Here is a 17,780-nt window from a genome sequence, read left to right on the forward strand (position 1 = left end):
TATAGTTTGCTCCACTTGTCCGTCCCTCAATTACCTGTGGTAATCATCCTCAAAAGTGGAAATATTGGCTTGAATGCTCGGCGAAAAACATTAGTAGTTGCTGCACTTGTCCGTCCGTCTGTTAATGCCAGTAACGAACACTATTCTGGTCGCAAAAACGAAAATATCGGTTTCAAATTCGTGAAAAATGTTAGAAATTTTTCCATACAGCCAGATATTGCAAATGGGTTTAAGGTAAGGACACGCTCACAGTACAACGTGAAGTGAGGAACGCGCCTCGATTTTTAAAAACGAAAAAGTCGTTAGTTTGCTCGTTAGTCATAACTGCTACGTAAAAATTTGTATACTCTATTTTAATACATAGTGCTGGGGTGGGTAGAAAAGATCCGATCAAACCTGAATATAATTTTCTTATTTATTTAAAAATTGATACGAGTCTCATACATTTGTAGTGATTATAATGGATTTTTTTGAATACCAAAGTGTTCTCAAATCAACTGCACTTTCTCTCTTAGCCAATCAAACATATAAAATTTAATAAGTGTTCATGTAAAAATAATTAAAACATTATTAATAAAATTTGCTCAATAATGAGAGTTCGCTTCACAAGTTCGCCCTCGAACACTTTTTCTTCGGAAGTAAAATAAAAAGTAATTGTTATGATAGGTGTTTATCCTTTAGCCACCAGCTGCACACAGATTACTAAATATTTTCTTATATTTATTTATTTATGATTTCAGTGCCATGAACAAGTAACGCAGCGTAAATTTAAGCGATTCCAACAGTTTGTTCAAGCGTGGCTAACAAATCATGTTACGGTTGAGCAGCAACAACAATGCAATGAATGGCTTTTGGGAACTAATTCATCGACAGCTACCGTTAATGTTGTAGGAGGAGTTAATAGCACACATAATCCCGTTGTCAACAATTGGTCAACATTAACAATACCAAGAACTAAAGTAATTATACAAAATGATGTAAAGAAAACACCCTATCGTTTATATCAACGTTATAAAGTGTTAAGTGCAGGCAATACTATGAACAATGTTAATGCAAATAATAATAATGCAAATAATAATAACAATAACAATAGTAGTACCTCATCATTTGCTGCTGGTAGTAATAGTAATAATAATAATAATAATAATAATAATAGCAATAATACCAATAATAATAAAAATAACAATAATAGTAGTAGTAGCAGCAGCATTGGTGGCTGTGGTAGCGGCAGTGTTGGATCTTGCAACGCAACTTTTACCCTAAGTAACAATACCACCGGTGCCGGTGGTGGTGGTGGTGGCGGCGGCGGCGGTGGCTGCTCCGCATCCATTACAAATCTTGTAACTGTGACATCAACAACAACTGCTGGCATGATTTTGAGTTCTTTAGCTAGTGTCCCGAATTTAAATCAAACTGAAGCAGCCGCCACTGCCACAGCGACTGTAACAAGTTTGGCGCCAACGCCTCATTGCAATAGCGTTGCCGGCTTATCGCAGTCCTCCGTAGTCGTAGTGGCAGAAGCGGCTCAGGTAAGACCTATGGAAAGCTGAAAATTTATGCACTTATAAATGCATAAAAAAAGGAAATCGTCGTGAACGTGTGACATATTTTGAATATCAAACAAAAATCATAAAAAAATAATAGTTTTTGCATTTCTTGCTTTATTTCAATGAAGAGTATTTAATGAATTTGATTATTTTGAAACAAGTTTCTTTTTTTGATACATATGTAATCAGATTTTATTTTTATTTATTTATTTTTTTCCCCCCCCTCCCAATTAGTAAATAATCGAATGTAATATGAAAAGTTGATGTAAAATAATTATTGCTTTTAAGTGAAAAAATATATATGAATGAAAGTCGCCTACTCTTTGTGGTTAAGTTTTCATGTTATTTTTTTTTTTTTTTTTTTATTTATTCAAGGTTGTCAGTTGGTATTAAAAAAAAAAAAAAAAAAAAAGAGCAAATAAAAATGATTCCTTAAAAAAAGAAAAAACAAAAAAATTATTTTTAAGATCAATAACTATTTTTTAGAATAAAATTTTTGGATTTATTTTTCCAAGTTAGAAGCAAAACAAAACAGAAAAAATAGTCATTGAAAAAATCTACAAGAAAAGAAAAAGAAAAAAAACTTTGTTGTGTTTATACGTAGGACTTATTTAATTTAAGATAGTTAGAAATGTACGTAAGCGTGTGTTTTTGTAAAATTTCTGAAAACAATTTATATTTACCATCTCAATATATATATATATATATATATATATATATATAAATGTACATTCAGAGAATTAGAGAAGTGAAAAAAGAAAAACAAGAAACAAGTTTTTGAAAATGTCTACATTTTTTATGCTTTTCATTTGTTATTTTCAAAAGTAGCTAATTTCTAAACGAAATTATAAGCATACAATCTTATCACTATTATTACTAATTTTGAACCGTATGTTATGTAACTTAAGCAACCCTTCCTTAAGATAAATAAAATATAAAATTTATAAATTTATATATATATATATATATATATACATATATACATATATACATATATATATATATATATACTAATGTTAAAATACTTATTATATAACAATGCTGTATATAAATGCATATGTAATTATTTAAGAAAAAATCTTTAAAAAAGAAGTTAAAAAGTACTTTCATCAACAATTAGTAGTTTTTAAATTAATTAATAATAATAATAATGAAAAAATATTAACATTTTTCTATATAAAAAAAAAAAAAAAACGTTTTTTATTAAAATGAAATCAAGTATAGAGTAGAAGAATGCAAAGATTTTAACTGATCTTAACTAGACCTTCAGTTTATGTCAGCAAGTAAAATAAGTTCTTTGAAAACCGTCATCGCATTTCATCTAAAAGCGGTGTACCTAATCGAGCTCTTTTATTATAATGTGTGGATTCAAAGTCATTTTTCGAATCGATCTAACTTCGTCTGTCCATCCGTCCGTTCAACTTATTTCTTGTGTTCAACGTACATACAGGTCGCAATTTTTAAGATATTAGTTCGAGGCATAAGTAAGTTCCGTTTTTTTATTTAACATTTAATTTGCTTTCTTCCATCTTCCTGCCAGTTTATCAATTCCCTTGATGTAAAATGTGGTAGGTTTGAACTAGAAGACATTTTCGATCATTGAGATTGTAAGGCACCCATACTAGTAAGTCACAGACTTTTCCTAATTTTGCCAGGTGGCGGTTAACAGTTGATTGTGAGGTACATAACATTTTTGCTATGATTGGCGTGGATTTTGCTCAAATATTGCCTTTAAAAAGTTGTCAAAGTGGGAAGAACGTCCCTCCCTTGGTTTGTCTTTTAAGGTCGTATCTCCAAAATGGAATTTTACAAACCAATTTCCAAGTGCCCGATCAGTTATCAGTCGTTCACTATATACGCTGCATATTTTTGCAGCTGTCGCATTAGCTCTGTTGCATTGTTTAAAGCATTACTTGTTCATTTGAAATATTAAGAAACAGCTGAAACAGTAGAATGTAACATGCACCACATAAAATAGTTGACAGAAGACGTAACTGAATCCACCTCTATATAGTAAGAACAAAAACTTGTTTGTTTCGGTGACTTATAGTGAGTAAATACAAGCAAGAGATTCTACCCAACAGCATCGGAAGTTACTTATGACTCGACCTTATATTTTAACACACAGAAGTACACAGAAGTGTTTTGGTTCAAGGATGAAATTAAAATATAGAAAATGATTCGGTTCAGAACATTGTTTCATACGCCTCCCTTAAAGTACTCTATCTTGACAAGTCATTACATGAATAAGTATATTAAACTATGGTGTTTTTCTTTATTTTCGACCCAAACATTAATCCAACACCAAATATTGGATCGATTTACTGTTCGCGTTAACCAGCCACCATACGGAAGATAAAAATCGCATAATCGCATTTTGGGTTGATGGTACTCGATCGCTTTCAAGTCTAATTAAGCTTTTCGTTTGTTACATTTACCATGGAACATTTGCGGTATCGTCGATGTATGTACAACAAAATAATGCAAAGCAAAGAATGAAAAGTAAATAAAGAAAAAAAAATTAAAAAGTGCATTAAATGCATCACTGTTTATTTAAATTGCCTAATCGCTTGTTTCTTAATGGCTGGCTACAGGTTCCATATTAAATGCAAAACATCATAATTCAAGAATAGCCTTTAAATAGCTTCCAGTAATCAGAAGTTTTCATTTGTTTCTTTTTTTTCCCCTTTAAGATGATCAATCAAAAAGAATGACCTTGGAGTGTCAAAAAGAGAGGGCGAAAGAGAAAGCAATAAGGAGGTGTTGACGGTAGCCTTGTGGGTGTGGGTTTTTTCCCGACTGATCACTTACTATCGCTACGACGAAAGAATCGCATTTGATATTTGAACTCGCAAACACCGACTGTGTAATAATCGCGATTCTGATCCACTACACAGGCGTTTCCATCAACTTTTCCCTATTCATATATTCCTTTTTTTATTATACGGCGCTAACAGGTCAAAACATCGACAGTAATTATTTTGTTTTATTATGTTTGGGAACATTTTGGAATTTCTGGAACGAAGTAATCTTTTCATGTTCGTTAATTTCGTCACATATATGCCTTTACAGCGATCTTTTGTATTGTTCTCCTTTTGAACATGAACCCCGATAGCTATTTTCCTTTTGCGCTAAAATATGACATTTTTTGTACGATATCGAGCTGTTATACGCTGTCAAGTACTATCAAACAACTTCTCGTTAACGAGAAACATTAAACCAAAATCGAACTTTAACAGCGAATTTTTTCGATAACGAGAAACGCAAACCAATGCCAGAGTCACTTCATAAATTGGTCTAAGCTCGTCTGTCCATGTGTCTCACTTGTTACGTTCAACGTATTGGTCACAATTTTTGGGACATTTCGATGAAATTTGGTATACCTACACATGCTTTGTCTCAACGACGAATGCTAATAAAAATGTTTCAAATTGGACAACTTTTTCGAGCACTTCCTTTATAACATCGTATTATAAGGTGGTTAGGTTACGTTCGTTCGTGTGTTCGTTGAAGTGTAAGTATGTGCTCTTTTTTTAGTTGCAACTGAAGAGTGTCGGTGAGCCTACCATATGGAAACGCGCCCCCCCCCGCCCCCCGCATCCCACGAAGCAGCTAGCAAAAGCGCGTAAATCGGTCTCATACGCCTTCGATCCTCGTAAAGTGGCACTTTTAAGCCATAAAATTGCCATAAAATTTAATGCAGTTAATAGTTTTCTACACATATAAGGAGAATGTAGACGGTAACTTTACATAAATGTGGTGGGCCGTGTCTCGCTCTAATGTTTTTACTTGTTTGCGATTGAATATTGAAAAAATGCTGACAGGTTCCAATAAAAATTTGCTTTCTTTCTTTCCTTTTTTTATTCCGAAATGTGATAATTTAATCTTAATAGCTTTTTTACCGAGAGTTGCAATCGGTCATGGAAACTTTAGGTACTTTAAGCTTATTTTTTATCTTGATAAGCAAAAATTAATCTATATATCAACAAAATCGCAATTTGGAATAAAGTGGTTTTAAGGCCTTCAAGGTAAAAGAGGCTTAGAAAATGTGGCTATCATATCTGAAGACACGATTGAAACATGGGGGATTTTCTGTTGAGATATCGACGGAGTTGTCCCAATGGCACCACTAGTAGGCTGGCTTGCTACCTCAGCTTAACTGACACGAGGCGGGCTATCCGGCTTATTTGTAACATTGTATTATCAACCGAGATAGCGGTAGAGGAAACGCTAACGATCTTTCTAGGCAAGGTCGAATCACTTGAAACTTTAACCGGATTTGCCCATAGCAGACCCGCAAGTTTATCATTGAAAATGAGGACCAAAAGGAATGGTGGCGAGCAACACGAATGGCATTACAGCTTGGTCTTTTAAAGGCTGAAAGGAGAGGCGAGCGCCGTAAATAGCTACACTCACCGAACGTTTTCATCATTGCAAACTTGCAATTGTGCGCGACATTTTTACGACCGGCTCAGCTGTGTTTATTTCCCTTTTGCCCATTAGGCTGTAAAATGAGCGATTTCATAACAGTGAAAGTTGATACAGAATGCCGCATTTTTAATAATAGTTGGATCTTACACTGGATCGCATAATAATATGAAAATTAAGACCGGCCCGTAGATGAAAATACTTGCCCAACCCTGTGTTAGAGCAAAATCATTGTCTGACAGCATAAGAGATGACAGAAAATATATACATCTAATTCTTTTTTTACACGGATTTTTTTAATACAAAATTTGAGTTCAAAAAAAAAAATACTCTTTTATTCTAACACGATTTTCAATATTCTATTTTTTTTTTGGCGTTTCTGTAAATGTTTTCATTCTGCCTTCCTAAAAACAGGCATTGTAAGCTCGCATTGTACTTTTCACAATTTGATTAGATTATGTCGATTATATGCCTATATGAGTGGGATTCCTCGACTTATGCGTGGACTGAAGACGTAATGTCTGGTTTTCAAAACATAATTTATTTTCTATAATACGTTTAATGAATTAAAATGTGAAAGCACGAAATAAATTCTTAAGTAAGCTCTAAGAACCATTTACTATATTTCCATTTAGCTAATAACTTTTTTACCAGAATTGTCTGAGAACGTATCTATCGTGTGAAAAGATAATTAGGTGTATGTTTGCGTATATGTGGAAAACCATCGACAGACGCAGTAATAGGACTTGAGCCCGATATACTTCTATACCTTGTCCTTTCTTTTATCTCCCCTCGTCCGCTTATCTGTAAAAAAAAAAAAGTTACACATTTCCAGCAGATATTATTTTCAACCTCGCCCGTGGGTTGTTATTTCACCTCGTCATATCAAGTAGAAAACCTAAGCTTAAGACTTTATCAAAAAAAATATATAAGACTCTATATATAATATTTTATATCTACATTATATTTGTAGGCAGCTATCCTAGACGTCCTCGATTATGTGGGAAGAATACTAATTGATTTGGTAATTAATTCGATAAGCAGCAAAGTTCGAATAACTGAAACACATGAACAAATTACCTACTGAGACCATTGCACATTCTGCTTAATATAATTATTTCCACCCGAGACCATTGGTAGGGGAGAACAGGTTTTTGTTTTTTTTTTTTTTTTTGAAAAATTTTAATAAAATAAATATTTTTATTTATATGTATATACATTTCAATTTCTATACATATATACTAATATCTAATGCGGAACTGCAGCTGTAGAAACTTTCCGGGTATAGCTTTTGCGACAGGGTTTTCGTAGGCGTTTGCATTTATTTCGTCTACGTTTACGATCAGTGTTTCCCGAGACTAACACCTGATAGGATTTCTTCTGATCGTTCGTGAACGAATTCGAAAAACGAGTATCTACTACAGGTACTTTACGTATATAAGACTGCCTGGACGACGAGAATCGTCTATCGTTAGCAAGATTTGATCGCATAAGCTGGGTGGTGGTGCGTATTTCATTCACAAAATTAAAAAATGGATATCTGGACGGTTCAGCCTTACGTGCTTCCTCGTACCGTAACGTAGGACGCACAAGTTTGCAAAATATATTACAAATTTTTTCCCAAATCAGTGCCATTTAAAGGTGGCCTTCGTTTTTCGATTTTCAGTCTGCAAAGTTGAGAAAGTCGAATGGATTGCTCTACTGTAGAAATTTCGATTTCTAATTTTGCTTTTAAATGCGATCAGTACGCGCGGGTTTTTAATATTTTTCAAGGAAACTTTTTCAACAAAATTTTTGCTTCAACCTATTTTAAATTTAATTTATAAATCAATTGTTTTCATTTTATTTTTGATTTAAATATCAATGTCGATAATAATTTTTAATTTATTTTTATTATTCCTAAGGTAAAGTGAACGAATGCGATATCGTAAATCTATCTTGTAGTGTATTTACGCAATGTGTGTATATCTCTTGTAGACCGACATATCAGTATTAGTTGGATGCACTGTTATTATCTGCATAGGCGCCAAGCAAAAGTTACCTAGCAGATAAGACTTGCGACTAAGTGCTTAGTCGGTAAAGAGGTAACACCTACCACCGATTGGGCATGCATTGAGTAGGATGCGGCCAGCATCTCTCTTTCCCTTTCTTCGCTTCTTTTTAACCATCAATGTGTTACATGAATAGCCGGCAGCCGCTAAACAATTGGCCTTTTTCAACCACAATGAAAACCTGCAAAGCCTTAAAGGAAACAAGTAAAAACACTAAAGTTGGGCAAGGCTCATCGTTATTTACCCTATACAAGACCACTTTAATTCATATATCGATTTTTCAAAATAAAAATTTTCTATGAGAAGTGATCGAAAACGCGATCCGATCCAAACTAATTTCAATAGCGTTCGCCCTTGAGCCAAAAATTGCGATCTGCACGTTGAACACAAGAAAACTGCCTACAGACGGACAGAAAAGCGGAAGACAAGCATGAATATGCGTCCGAGTCGATTAGTATAATAAAAGGCAAGACCATCTCAAGTACTTCTAGGCGTTGCATCTGGACAACTCTAATGTATCCGTACACCGCAAGAAAATTTCTTCCGTTGTGGAGGTGTGCAAGGTAGCTTTGCATGGTCGTGGCAAATATTTGCCACATTGACTAACTTAAGGATAAAGTTTAGAAATTTTTGAGTATTTTTAAGAGGTTTTCGTGTTCAACCCGCTAGTATGAAACCCTCTAGTGTGCGTTGTTCTGAGGAGGAACGCTATTGAAAATAGTTCTGGTCGGCTCACTTCAGTTCCACCCCTCTAAGAGGCTGAAGAGTAAGAAGGTAAGAGAACTTTGTGAGCGTAGGCGACGGTTTCGTTGGTTATTCGAGACAAATTATCGAGAAATTATCGTTAGTAACAACATGGGAAACATCTAACTAACGGAAGTGAAGCGTTATTAAAACCTTACTACATCTTTTTAGACACTTCAATATTTTTCGTATACATACAAAAAAAAATTAAACTTATGTGGAAAAGTCATATTTCTAATAGTAAGTCAACGAAAGATCGTTACTAACAGACACTTATTTGCAATTTTTTCTTAGAAAACTAATCTAATTTATCATATACACGCAATCTATACGATTTGAACGACACAACAAACCACATAAATGATCTTAATTTAGCGAAGATTGGGAGAAAAGATTAGGAGAGCTATAGCCTTCTAAAATATTATGAATTCGTGTCGTGAAATTAACATGTCCCTTTCACGCTCAAGCGATAGTTGGCTTTAAAATCAAAATGTGTGACTGTACTAGCAAACGCCATTATTTTCTTCGACCATTCTAATAAGTGATAAGAAGTGGGGCTCGTAACTCGTAGGTGATTTTGCGGTGGCTTAGTTTTGCGTGAACTTAACTTCCAATTATTAAAGTCCGACAAGAGAGTAACAAGATCTAAATCTTTATTTATTCACTGAATCAGATACTCTACCAAGCCAGGTGAGCGCGAGAGGTAAATTTGTGCATCATCAGTATATGCGCCTAAATCAAATAACGGCTAAAAACCAAATATAATAGACCCCGAGGCATCATATGCAATCATTCTATGTTCTGAGGACAAAAATCGCCAACAACGACAAGTTGATACCGATGTTCGAAATAAATTAATAGCAAACGAACTGAAGCCAAAATAAAATTCAAGCCTTGATAATAACAAATTATGGTCAATAGTATCGAAGGCTTTTTAGGAAATCCATCGTAAGAAGAATGGTCAAGTCGCCCTTATCACGATAAATATTCTCCAAAATTTTCGAATACGGCCGTATTGCAACTATGCCAAAGCATAGTAACTCGATTGATTAGCACAAACTAAATTCTTAGCATTTTGCCTAAGGGTATTAAGTCAATTGTTAACACGCGCCGATTCACTAAGGCGCATGATTGTTATAGTCTGTTTGTATGTTCATAATATCACTAATGGTATACTGTATGAATGACGTTGACGTATTGTATAGCTGGTCTGGAGCTGGTTTGGTTTTCTTTGTGAGGAATTATTCATTCCGTTTTGTAAACCTTAAGAGGTTTCGTAAAAATAAGCAATTATTGTCTACATCGAATTGATAACTGATTCCTTATGATTTCATAGAATATTTAAATTTCGTGTCATGGTTTCAATATTATACCGTGATAGACATTGCAGCCTACGCAGTAAAGTAAAATTGATGGTGACTTGCTATTGTTAATACTCAATTTAATTCAATTCAATATTAGTTTAGTCTTTTTATTTTCCGGTCTTAAATGTTTAACTTCCACGCCTTTTCAATACCAAATCAAAATTTTCATTTCAAACGAATTCAAACGAAAAGCTTTTCATGGACAGTTATGAATGATAAATCATTTTTATTTCGAATATCTCGTAATCGTATAAAATAAAATATTTCAAAGACTAATTGGAATAATTAGTTTACATTGGCTGGATCTGAGTTATAAGTGTGACCACAATCTCCGCCAGCACCAAGTATATCCACATTTAAGTTGATTGCTTCGTGAATTTCAGGATTATTCGAGAACTGTCTATAGTTGTCGTTCGGCAAACTCGTTTGAGGAATATTGCGTCTTTTGTGTAAGGATTTTGCTATGCTTTTACGTTTCGGACGTAAACGTTTGAGTCTTTGTTCCTCAACGGCTATTAATCGATAAGGTCTTTTTTCATCATCGGACATCATTTTCCATAAACGGGCCGCAGCTTTCGGTGCATTCCCGCGATGGCTGTTGCCTTGTGCTTTTATTCGTACCTCCGCCAAGAAGTTGAAAAATGGATTAATAGATGTCGCACCACTCATCCGACGATCGAGTTCACGATGCAGAGTACTTGGACTGAATGTAACGCGAGTCTTCCGTTGTGTGGGACGTACCAGACTATCCATTGTACTACAAATTTTTTCCCAAATCCACGCCATAGTTCACCTCTTTTTAAAAAACTTTTTAATTTGGATTTTCAAAACTTTTTTTCCCAACTAATTGCAATTTGATTTTAAACTTTTAAAATAAAAAAATAAAAAAATGAATAAATAAACGGGTAATTTAATGGGTATGGAAAAATTGAATTTAAATTGAAAATTTAAAAAAATCACGAAGAGAAAATTTGTTGAGATTTTTAAGTTATTGATTACAACTAAAAGAAAATGATGATAGATAAAGAGTGACAAAAATTAAAAAAAAAAAATTGGAAATTTAGCACAAAGACAACTCGAATGTTTCTTAGAAGTGAAACAACTAATACAGTATTCGTTATGTTTTTAAACAAATATGCTTTTAATACCAATGAATATTTCCTATGGGCTAATAAACTTAACTTAAAAAGCCTTTATGGCCTAAGTATCATTATAAAAAACTTAATACGAATGTTGAAGACCCATGCTGGACCTAAAGGGATAAATGCAATTTAGCGGATTATGCAGATGTTATTTATAAAGAAAATCTTTACGCGTTATAATGCCAATGTTTTGTTTCCAATGTTTTTATAAAATTTGAAGTCGATGTTTTCATTTTTGAGACCAGGAAAGTTAATGAAATATATCATAGAGGCTACTAAAGTTCGCCATATAAGATTTTGATTCCAGAAGCTTGCCGCCTCTTCCAAAGAGAACAACATTCCACCTATTGGCGCACCAAAAGCAGCGGCCACACCAGCAGCCGCTCCACCCAAGACAAAGCAACGTTTCTCATGATCATCATGAAAGTTTTTGAATACACGAAAATCTTTTGCAAAAGTAATACTTTTACATATTTCTAATTAACTAACTAACTACAAATTGCTCTTCTTCTTCAGCGAATTGAATTAAAAACTTATTAATTACATATTTTCTGAAAATAAAAAACAATCCTACTCGCATACGCTTGCGATATTTCCTACAGAGTTGTTGAAGGCGTCAGCTGATTTTTTTCTAGCAATGAAAATAAACGTTTAAAATTTTAAAATTTGGCTTAGTTCATCTCTGTGTCAACATACCAAAAAAAAAATTTTTAATTTGCAAATTTTTTCCATGTTCCATGTTATAAGCATAATTAGTTTGCATCTGCGGAATAAGTCTCGCCACAACCCCCCCGCCCAGAACTAAATATATTCACGTTTATATTGATTGGTTCGTGAGTTCTAGAAATATTGGAGAACTGCCTATAATTTTCGGTCGGCAAACTCGCTTTAGAATTATTGTGTCTTTTGGGTAAGGATTTTGCTATGCTTTTACGTTTCGGACGCAAACGTTTCAGTCTTTGTTCCTCAATGGCTAATAATCGGTAAGGTCTTTTTTCATCATCGGACATGATTTTCCATACACGCGCCGCTAGTTTCGGTGCTTTCCCACGACAACTGTTACCTCTTGCTATCCCTTTGCCCAGAAGCTGAATAATGGATTAATCGATGCCGCGCTACCAAACCGACGTTCAAGTTCACGATGCAAAGTATGGACTGAATGTAACGCGAGCCTTGCGTTGCGTGGGACATACCAACCTACCAATTGTACTACAATAGATTTACAATAATTTTATTTTAACGTTTAAATTAAAAAAAGAACATAAACGGGCAATTTAATGGTTAAATAAAAAAAAAAAATACCAAAGTTAGAACAAAGTCAACTCGAATCTATCTTAGTGAAACAATTAAAGTAGAATTCGTTATGGTTTTAAAAAAATATGCTTTTAATACCAGTGAATATTTCCTATGAGCTAATAATCTTAATTTAAAAAGCTTTTAAAGCCTAAGTATAATTATACAAAACTTAATATGAATGTTGAAGGCCCATTCTGGACCTAAAGGGATAAATGCAATTTAGCGGATTACGCAGATGTTATTTATAAAGAAAATCTTTACGCGTTATAATGCCAACAATGCGGTTTTCACGATCCGTTACTACTAAGTGACGTAAACCCAAGGCACGAAATTTATTAAAAATTTTTGGTACGGATTCATGCTGTGGGAAAAAAGGTGAAAATAAATACGAAAACAAAAAAAAAAAATGTTTAAAACACTCACAAAAACCAAATTAGGAAACCATTTACAACTTACCTCATTTGCGCAAACCGGTGATGGGTTCATAAATATATTCAAATTAATCGTGTAATTGATTTTATCATTATCCATCTTAACATGCTATGAAGAAAAAGCCAATTAATTTGTAAGCAGCAACGCATAAATCATATAAATCATCAAACAGCTTACCTTTATGGATGGATAACGTGGATAAAGATCACGGAAGGTTTGAATGGAAACTTCTTTCTCCCAAAACCGTTTATTCTCTTCAAACAGCGACTTCAATAGAATAACAATCAATTGCGATCGCAAAATGATGCCACACACGCGACCCGAACACCGTTCATTCTAAATGTTTCATTGAAAAAAAGGAAAAGAAGTAAATTTCAGTCTGGATGTCATAATTCTTTCGTTCCTTTATAAATTGTGCACCAAATTTCATCAAAATATCTAAAAAATTAACTACAAGTAAACAAGACAGACACAGGGACAGACAAGAGTGACAGTGGTTCGGAATCCATCGATATAATAAAAGGTAAGTTTGCTTCAAGCCCTTTGGTGCGTTGCATGCATCCCTACAAGCATAATATAATCCTTTACCACAAGCGATGTAAGGTAAAAAAACAGGTTTCTGAAAAGAACTCAGCGACGATATCACTTATGGGGCTTTTGCAAAATCCTAATAAAGAAAACAAACTAAGAACAAAGTTAAACTGTGCTTTTCACAATCTACTTTCCAAGTTCTTTGATTTGATACCCATATCGATGGTATTATTAGGAAAAAATCAATCGATCAATGTCTATCGCATTCATTTTAGAATTAACCCATTTTTAGATAGATAATATATATTTATTTGAGGAATGGAAAAAATATTTTTAAACATTCTGCCTCAGTTGCGTTATGATAAATAAACATAAAACATCAAAAAAGTGAAAAAAGATAATTTCATTGCTTATAACTTTGTGTGGGCTTGCCCGACATTTTTCATTTTTGCATGTGAATAGTAGAGTGTTTCGCAAAGTAAATGTGGAAAATTTCAATTTTGTAACTTTTGTAATCCACAAATTTTTGTTAAGGAAAATGGAGTTGCGTTCAGTTTACGCTCCGCTGCTGTCTTCTGCTCTGACCAATTTGACCCATTTTCACCAACCTATGTGCAAAGATTTCCAATGTTTTTACAAAATTTGAAGTGGATGTTTTCATTTTTGAGACCAGGAAAGTGCAAAAAACAAACACCATACAGACACATGACGGACAGACATGATTCAATCAACTTAGAATTTCACGCTTGTGAAGAAGGTATACATTAACATGTTTATAGCGTCTCTGAAGCTTTCTGTTGGGTGTTGCATACATTGTGGAAAACAACAAAATGAATATAATAAAGAAGTGAAAAGAGCCATGCCGAAATAAACGATACATTTTTATACCCTATAAGGGTGCATTAAATTTGTGTCGATGCACACAGATCGGATCACTTTTTCGACCACTTCCCATATAATGCTTTATTTTGAAAAATCGTCATTCATGCTGCATAAATCAAAGTGATGCCGGATATTTAATGATGGTTCATGGCCCACTACAAGACCTGTCAATTCAACAAATGATGAGTGAAATAAACCAGCCATCACACGCGGATATCCCCACTTGACGAGATATTTAATACATATTCCGAAGTGGTGCAAACGAAACTATATGCTAAATTTCACCGGCGGATATGATTATAAATTAAACTTGCTTACCCCTTTGACATCTTCCACTACCGGAAAACCGTTGTGCTTGCATCGCGTTAATATGTCATATATATAATTCGCTTTATCTTGCAGCATAACGCACACTGCTGGTGCGCTCATAATATCTGAAGCTCTCAATCCCCGATAATGTGATAAAGGTTCCCATGGCATCATCGGCACATGATTAACGGCCACTTGTATATCATAGATACCTTCGTTGAAATAGTCGCCAACCCACTTTGCACTAATCAAGGTTAAAATTATAGGAAAAAAAAAAGATGGCTCCATTCCAGTGGTTTCCATTAAAATTACCGTTAAACTGATCGTCATACGCAGTACACCACCTAAATTAGCCGCGGCTCCAATTAAAGCATATTTACCAGGGTTTAGGAAAGCCTGAAAGGAAAATTAAAAAATTTACATTTTCCAGAGATGAAAAAAATCGAATATTTCACATACCGCTTTAGGGAAGAGATAATAAGCAATCATTACCACCAGGCGACCCCAAGCGGCACCCACCAAAGCTGTAGGTATGAATACTCCTAGGCTGACATTGAGGCCAAACGTTAAGCAAGAAAACACGTAGTAAATTAAAGTGAAGGTAGTTAAAGTTAAGATTTTATGAGACCCTAAGAAAGAAAAATTTCCTTTTCAAAAGCTTTCGTTTAACGAAATTTTGTGCAAATATCGTACCAGGAGGATCGTGGAACAGAGAACGAACTGTGGCCTCCGGTGTTTGGAACCATAAAGCAGCCACTGCATTATATTCATTATCCTCACAGAATAGCTAAGTAGTAAAGAAAGGTGTTTATGGGAAACATATTTTTCATTGATAGCTAAGTAATTTTTTACCTGTGTTGGATATTCGGTTGGATCATTTCCCAGAGGACGGCAATCGTTAATGAAATATATCATAGCACAAGCCATTGAAACACCTAACATAGCCACAAACGTTGCTTCTAGAACTTTGGCGAATTTCGGTTTAATAAATCTCGCCCGGAAACGACTTAAGCGAGTATTTAGCATATTCCAAAAGGCGCCTAACAGACCGCCCGCTATACCGTATAACATAAATATTGGTAATTCGTAATAGTTAAAAGTCAAAGGCTGTTCGAATTTTCCCAAATTGAAAAGACCGATGAAGGTGTAATTATTTAAACCGTGATAGGCAGACAATACAATATTCAAAGTAAAAGAACTGATGATAGAGGCTACTAAAGTTCGCCATATGAGATTTTGATTCCAGAAGCTTGCCGCCTCTTCCAAAGAGAACAACATTCCACCTATTGGCGCGCCAAAAGCAGCGGCCACACCAGCAGCCGCCCCACCCAAGACAAAATCACGTTTCTCATGATCATCACGAAAGTCTTTGAATACACGAAAATCTTTTGCAAAAGTAGTACTTTTGCCTTGAGATATACCGGCAGCTACAACCGCTCCGGCGTGAATCATAGGTCCTTCCTAAATAGTAAAAAAGAAAAACTCTTTCAAAAAATCATTAAAAAAAATTTTGTAAAATCAATGCAATACCTTGCCTCCTGCCAGCCCCCCAACAACGGAAGTTATGACGCCTACAGCTTTAACAGTCATCGTTTTAATGCGCACTACTCGTGGAATTTTAACACCGTTCAGATAGCTTTTCACTTGAGGCACACCACTTCCAGCCGTAACCGGTTCTATATAAGTTACCATGGCGGCTCCTAGACTAACTGGAACTATGCTTAAAATTAACCAATATAGGTAGGGTATGACCAAATCACCCGTAGAAATATTCCCATCCACCTCTATGAAAATATGCAAACGAATAATCTAAGGAACTATTGTGAGAAGCAACACTATTTCACTTACGGTATTTTAAAAATTTATATTTTAGTCGACTCAATTCCTCGATAATAATATCGATTGTACAGGCCACTAGAGCGGTAATGATACCAATTTGTATGAATATGATCCAACGTAATATGTCTTTACGCGACGCCCATCTAATGCCTGCAAGACGTTTCTGTTCTGCTTGAAATAGAACATTTTCGCAAACATCATAGTCTAAACTCTTAAAAAGAAAGAAGTTTACACAGATAAGTACGCGTATTTGTAAAATAAAATGTGACGAATACCTCGTAAATATCGGCCTGATCGTTAATGGCCGCCGTACGAGAGCGTAAATGAAATGTGGGATGCTGTTGGGAGACTTGTGATGTTGATGGTTCCACAGACAAATTGACTTGATCACTGGATGACTCTAACCTTTCTGACACTGGCACTGAAGTATTACGTGTGGTTTTAAATACCTGCAATTGGTTTTTGCACATACAGAAAAAATAATGACTCATTTAACTAGTAATCACTTACAATAGGAACAATAGGACGTTCCGACTCCACCTGTGCTTTGTTTTTAAAGTCTATTAGTAGTTCATCAGAAGGTATTCCATTTTCGTTAGCTCCGATTAATATTTCTTCGTCGCTTTGCTCGTCATAGTTGCCGAAAGTGCCTGCAGTTGGGATCTGTACATCTTCAGTATCACTGTAACTTATTAATGGTTTTTCATCACTTTTCGATACCACCTTTTTATCCATAATTTATGCCTTTCTTCTTAGAATTATAATAATTTTTGTGGACATAAAATGTTGGCAGACCTCTGCGGAAAAAAAACAAATAAATAAATACGAATCATTCGCTATGATAAAGACAAGAGCAAGATGCCACACTGTTAAAAAAGATGTACTCAACTGTAGCAAATCGTGATGTGTGAGCGAGATAGCTTCATCTTCAAATTAGTTTCAGAGTTGGTACATGACAATTCTTAACAATTGAAGTAAATAAAAATAAAAACCGACTCAAAACAATTACACTTTCCATATTTTATTTTAAAAAAGTATAAAATTATTTTTAATTCAATTTTAAGAAAACTTTCCACCACAACCAACAGTTGAAACAACGCAGCAGCTGAAACAATTTTTCTGATGTGTTTGTCCTGCTTAGTGGGAAAAAAAAGAATTTAAAAAACAAAAAAGTTAAAAAAAAGAATTTGTTAAAAAAGAAACAAAAAAAAAAAA

General features: G+C 34.4%; 2 protein-coding genes across 5 annotated transcripts in view; one reads left to right on the forward strand and one right to left on the reverse strand.

Annotated features, from left to right (window-relative positions):
- The window catches only part of LOC119636720, a 31,279-nt gene extending 29,356 nt beyond the window's left edge, over positions 1–1,923 (forward strand). For all 3 annotated transcript variants that reach the window (XM_038032285.1, XM_038032286.1, XM_038032287.1), the window contains one exon: positions 741–1,923. In XM_038032285.1, the coding sequence (XP_037888213.1) occupies positions 741–1,550 (810 nt within the window). In that variant the 3' untranslated portion in view covers positions 1,551–1,923. The remainder of the gene's footprint in view (positions 1–740) is intronic.
- Positions 1,924–10,907: 8,984 nt separating this feature from the next.
- Positions 10,908–17,383, reverse strand: LOC119636553 (H(+)/Cl(-) exchange transporter 7). Of its 2 annotated transcripts, none has more exons than XM_038031955.1 (11): positions 17,076–17,383; positions 16,841–17,014; positions 16,575–16,776; positions 16,257–16,510; positions 15,579–16,187; positions 15,420–15,513; positions 15,186–15,355; positions 14,736–15,122; positions 13,182–13,340; positions 13,029–13,112; positions 10,908–10,929 (listed from the first exon to the last, which is right to left on the reverse strand). In XM_038031955.1, the coding sequence occupies exons 1-11, from the start codon at positions 17,298–17,300 to the stop codon at positions 10,924–10,926; spliced, it is 2,364 nt and encodes a 787-aa protein (XP_037887883.1). In that variant the 5' UTR covers positions 17,301–17,383; the 3' UTR covers positions 10,908–10,923. The 2 variants fall into 2 exon arrangements, with proteins under 2 accessions (XP_037887883.1, XP_037887882.1); XM_038031954.1 differs by lacking the exon at positions 10,908–10,929 and adding an exon at positions 12,533–12,933.
- Positions 17,384–17,780: the final 397 nt, after the last annotated feature.

This window comes from Glossina fuscipes, unplaced genomic scaffold, assembly GCF_014805625.2.
Source record: "Glossina fuscipes isolate IAEA_lab_2018 unplaced genomic scaffold, Yale_Gfus_2 28, whole genome shotgun sequence".
Taxonomy (NCBI): Eukaryota; Metazoa; Arthropoda; class Insecta; order Diptera; family Glossinidae; genus Glossina; species Glossina fuscipes.

Bases quoted from the DNA above. Each gene is read 5' to 3' on its own strand.
- LOC119636553 (XM_038031954.1), bottom strand. From the start codon at position 17,300: ATGGATAAAAAGGTGGTATCGAAAAGTGATGAAAAACCATTAATAAGT. The intron at 16,511-16,574 runs GTAAGTGAAATA...ATATTTTCATAG, and splicing joins ATATAAATTTTTAAAATACC to AGGTGGATGGGAATATTTCT. The intron at 15,356-15,419 runs GTACGATATTTG...TTTCTTTCTTAG, and splicing joins TCTGTTCCACGATCCTCCTG to GGTCTCATAAAATCTTAACT.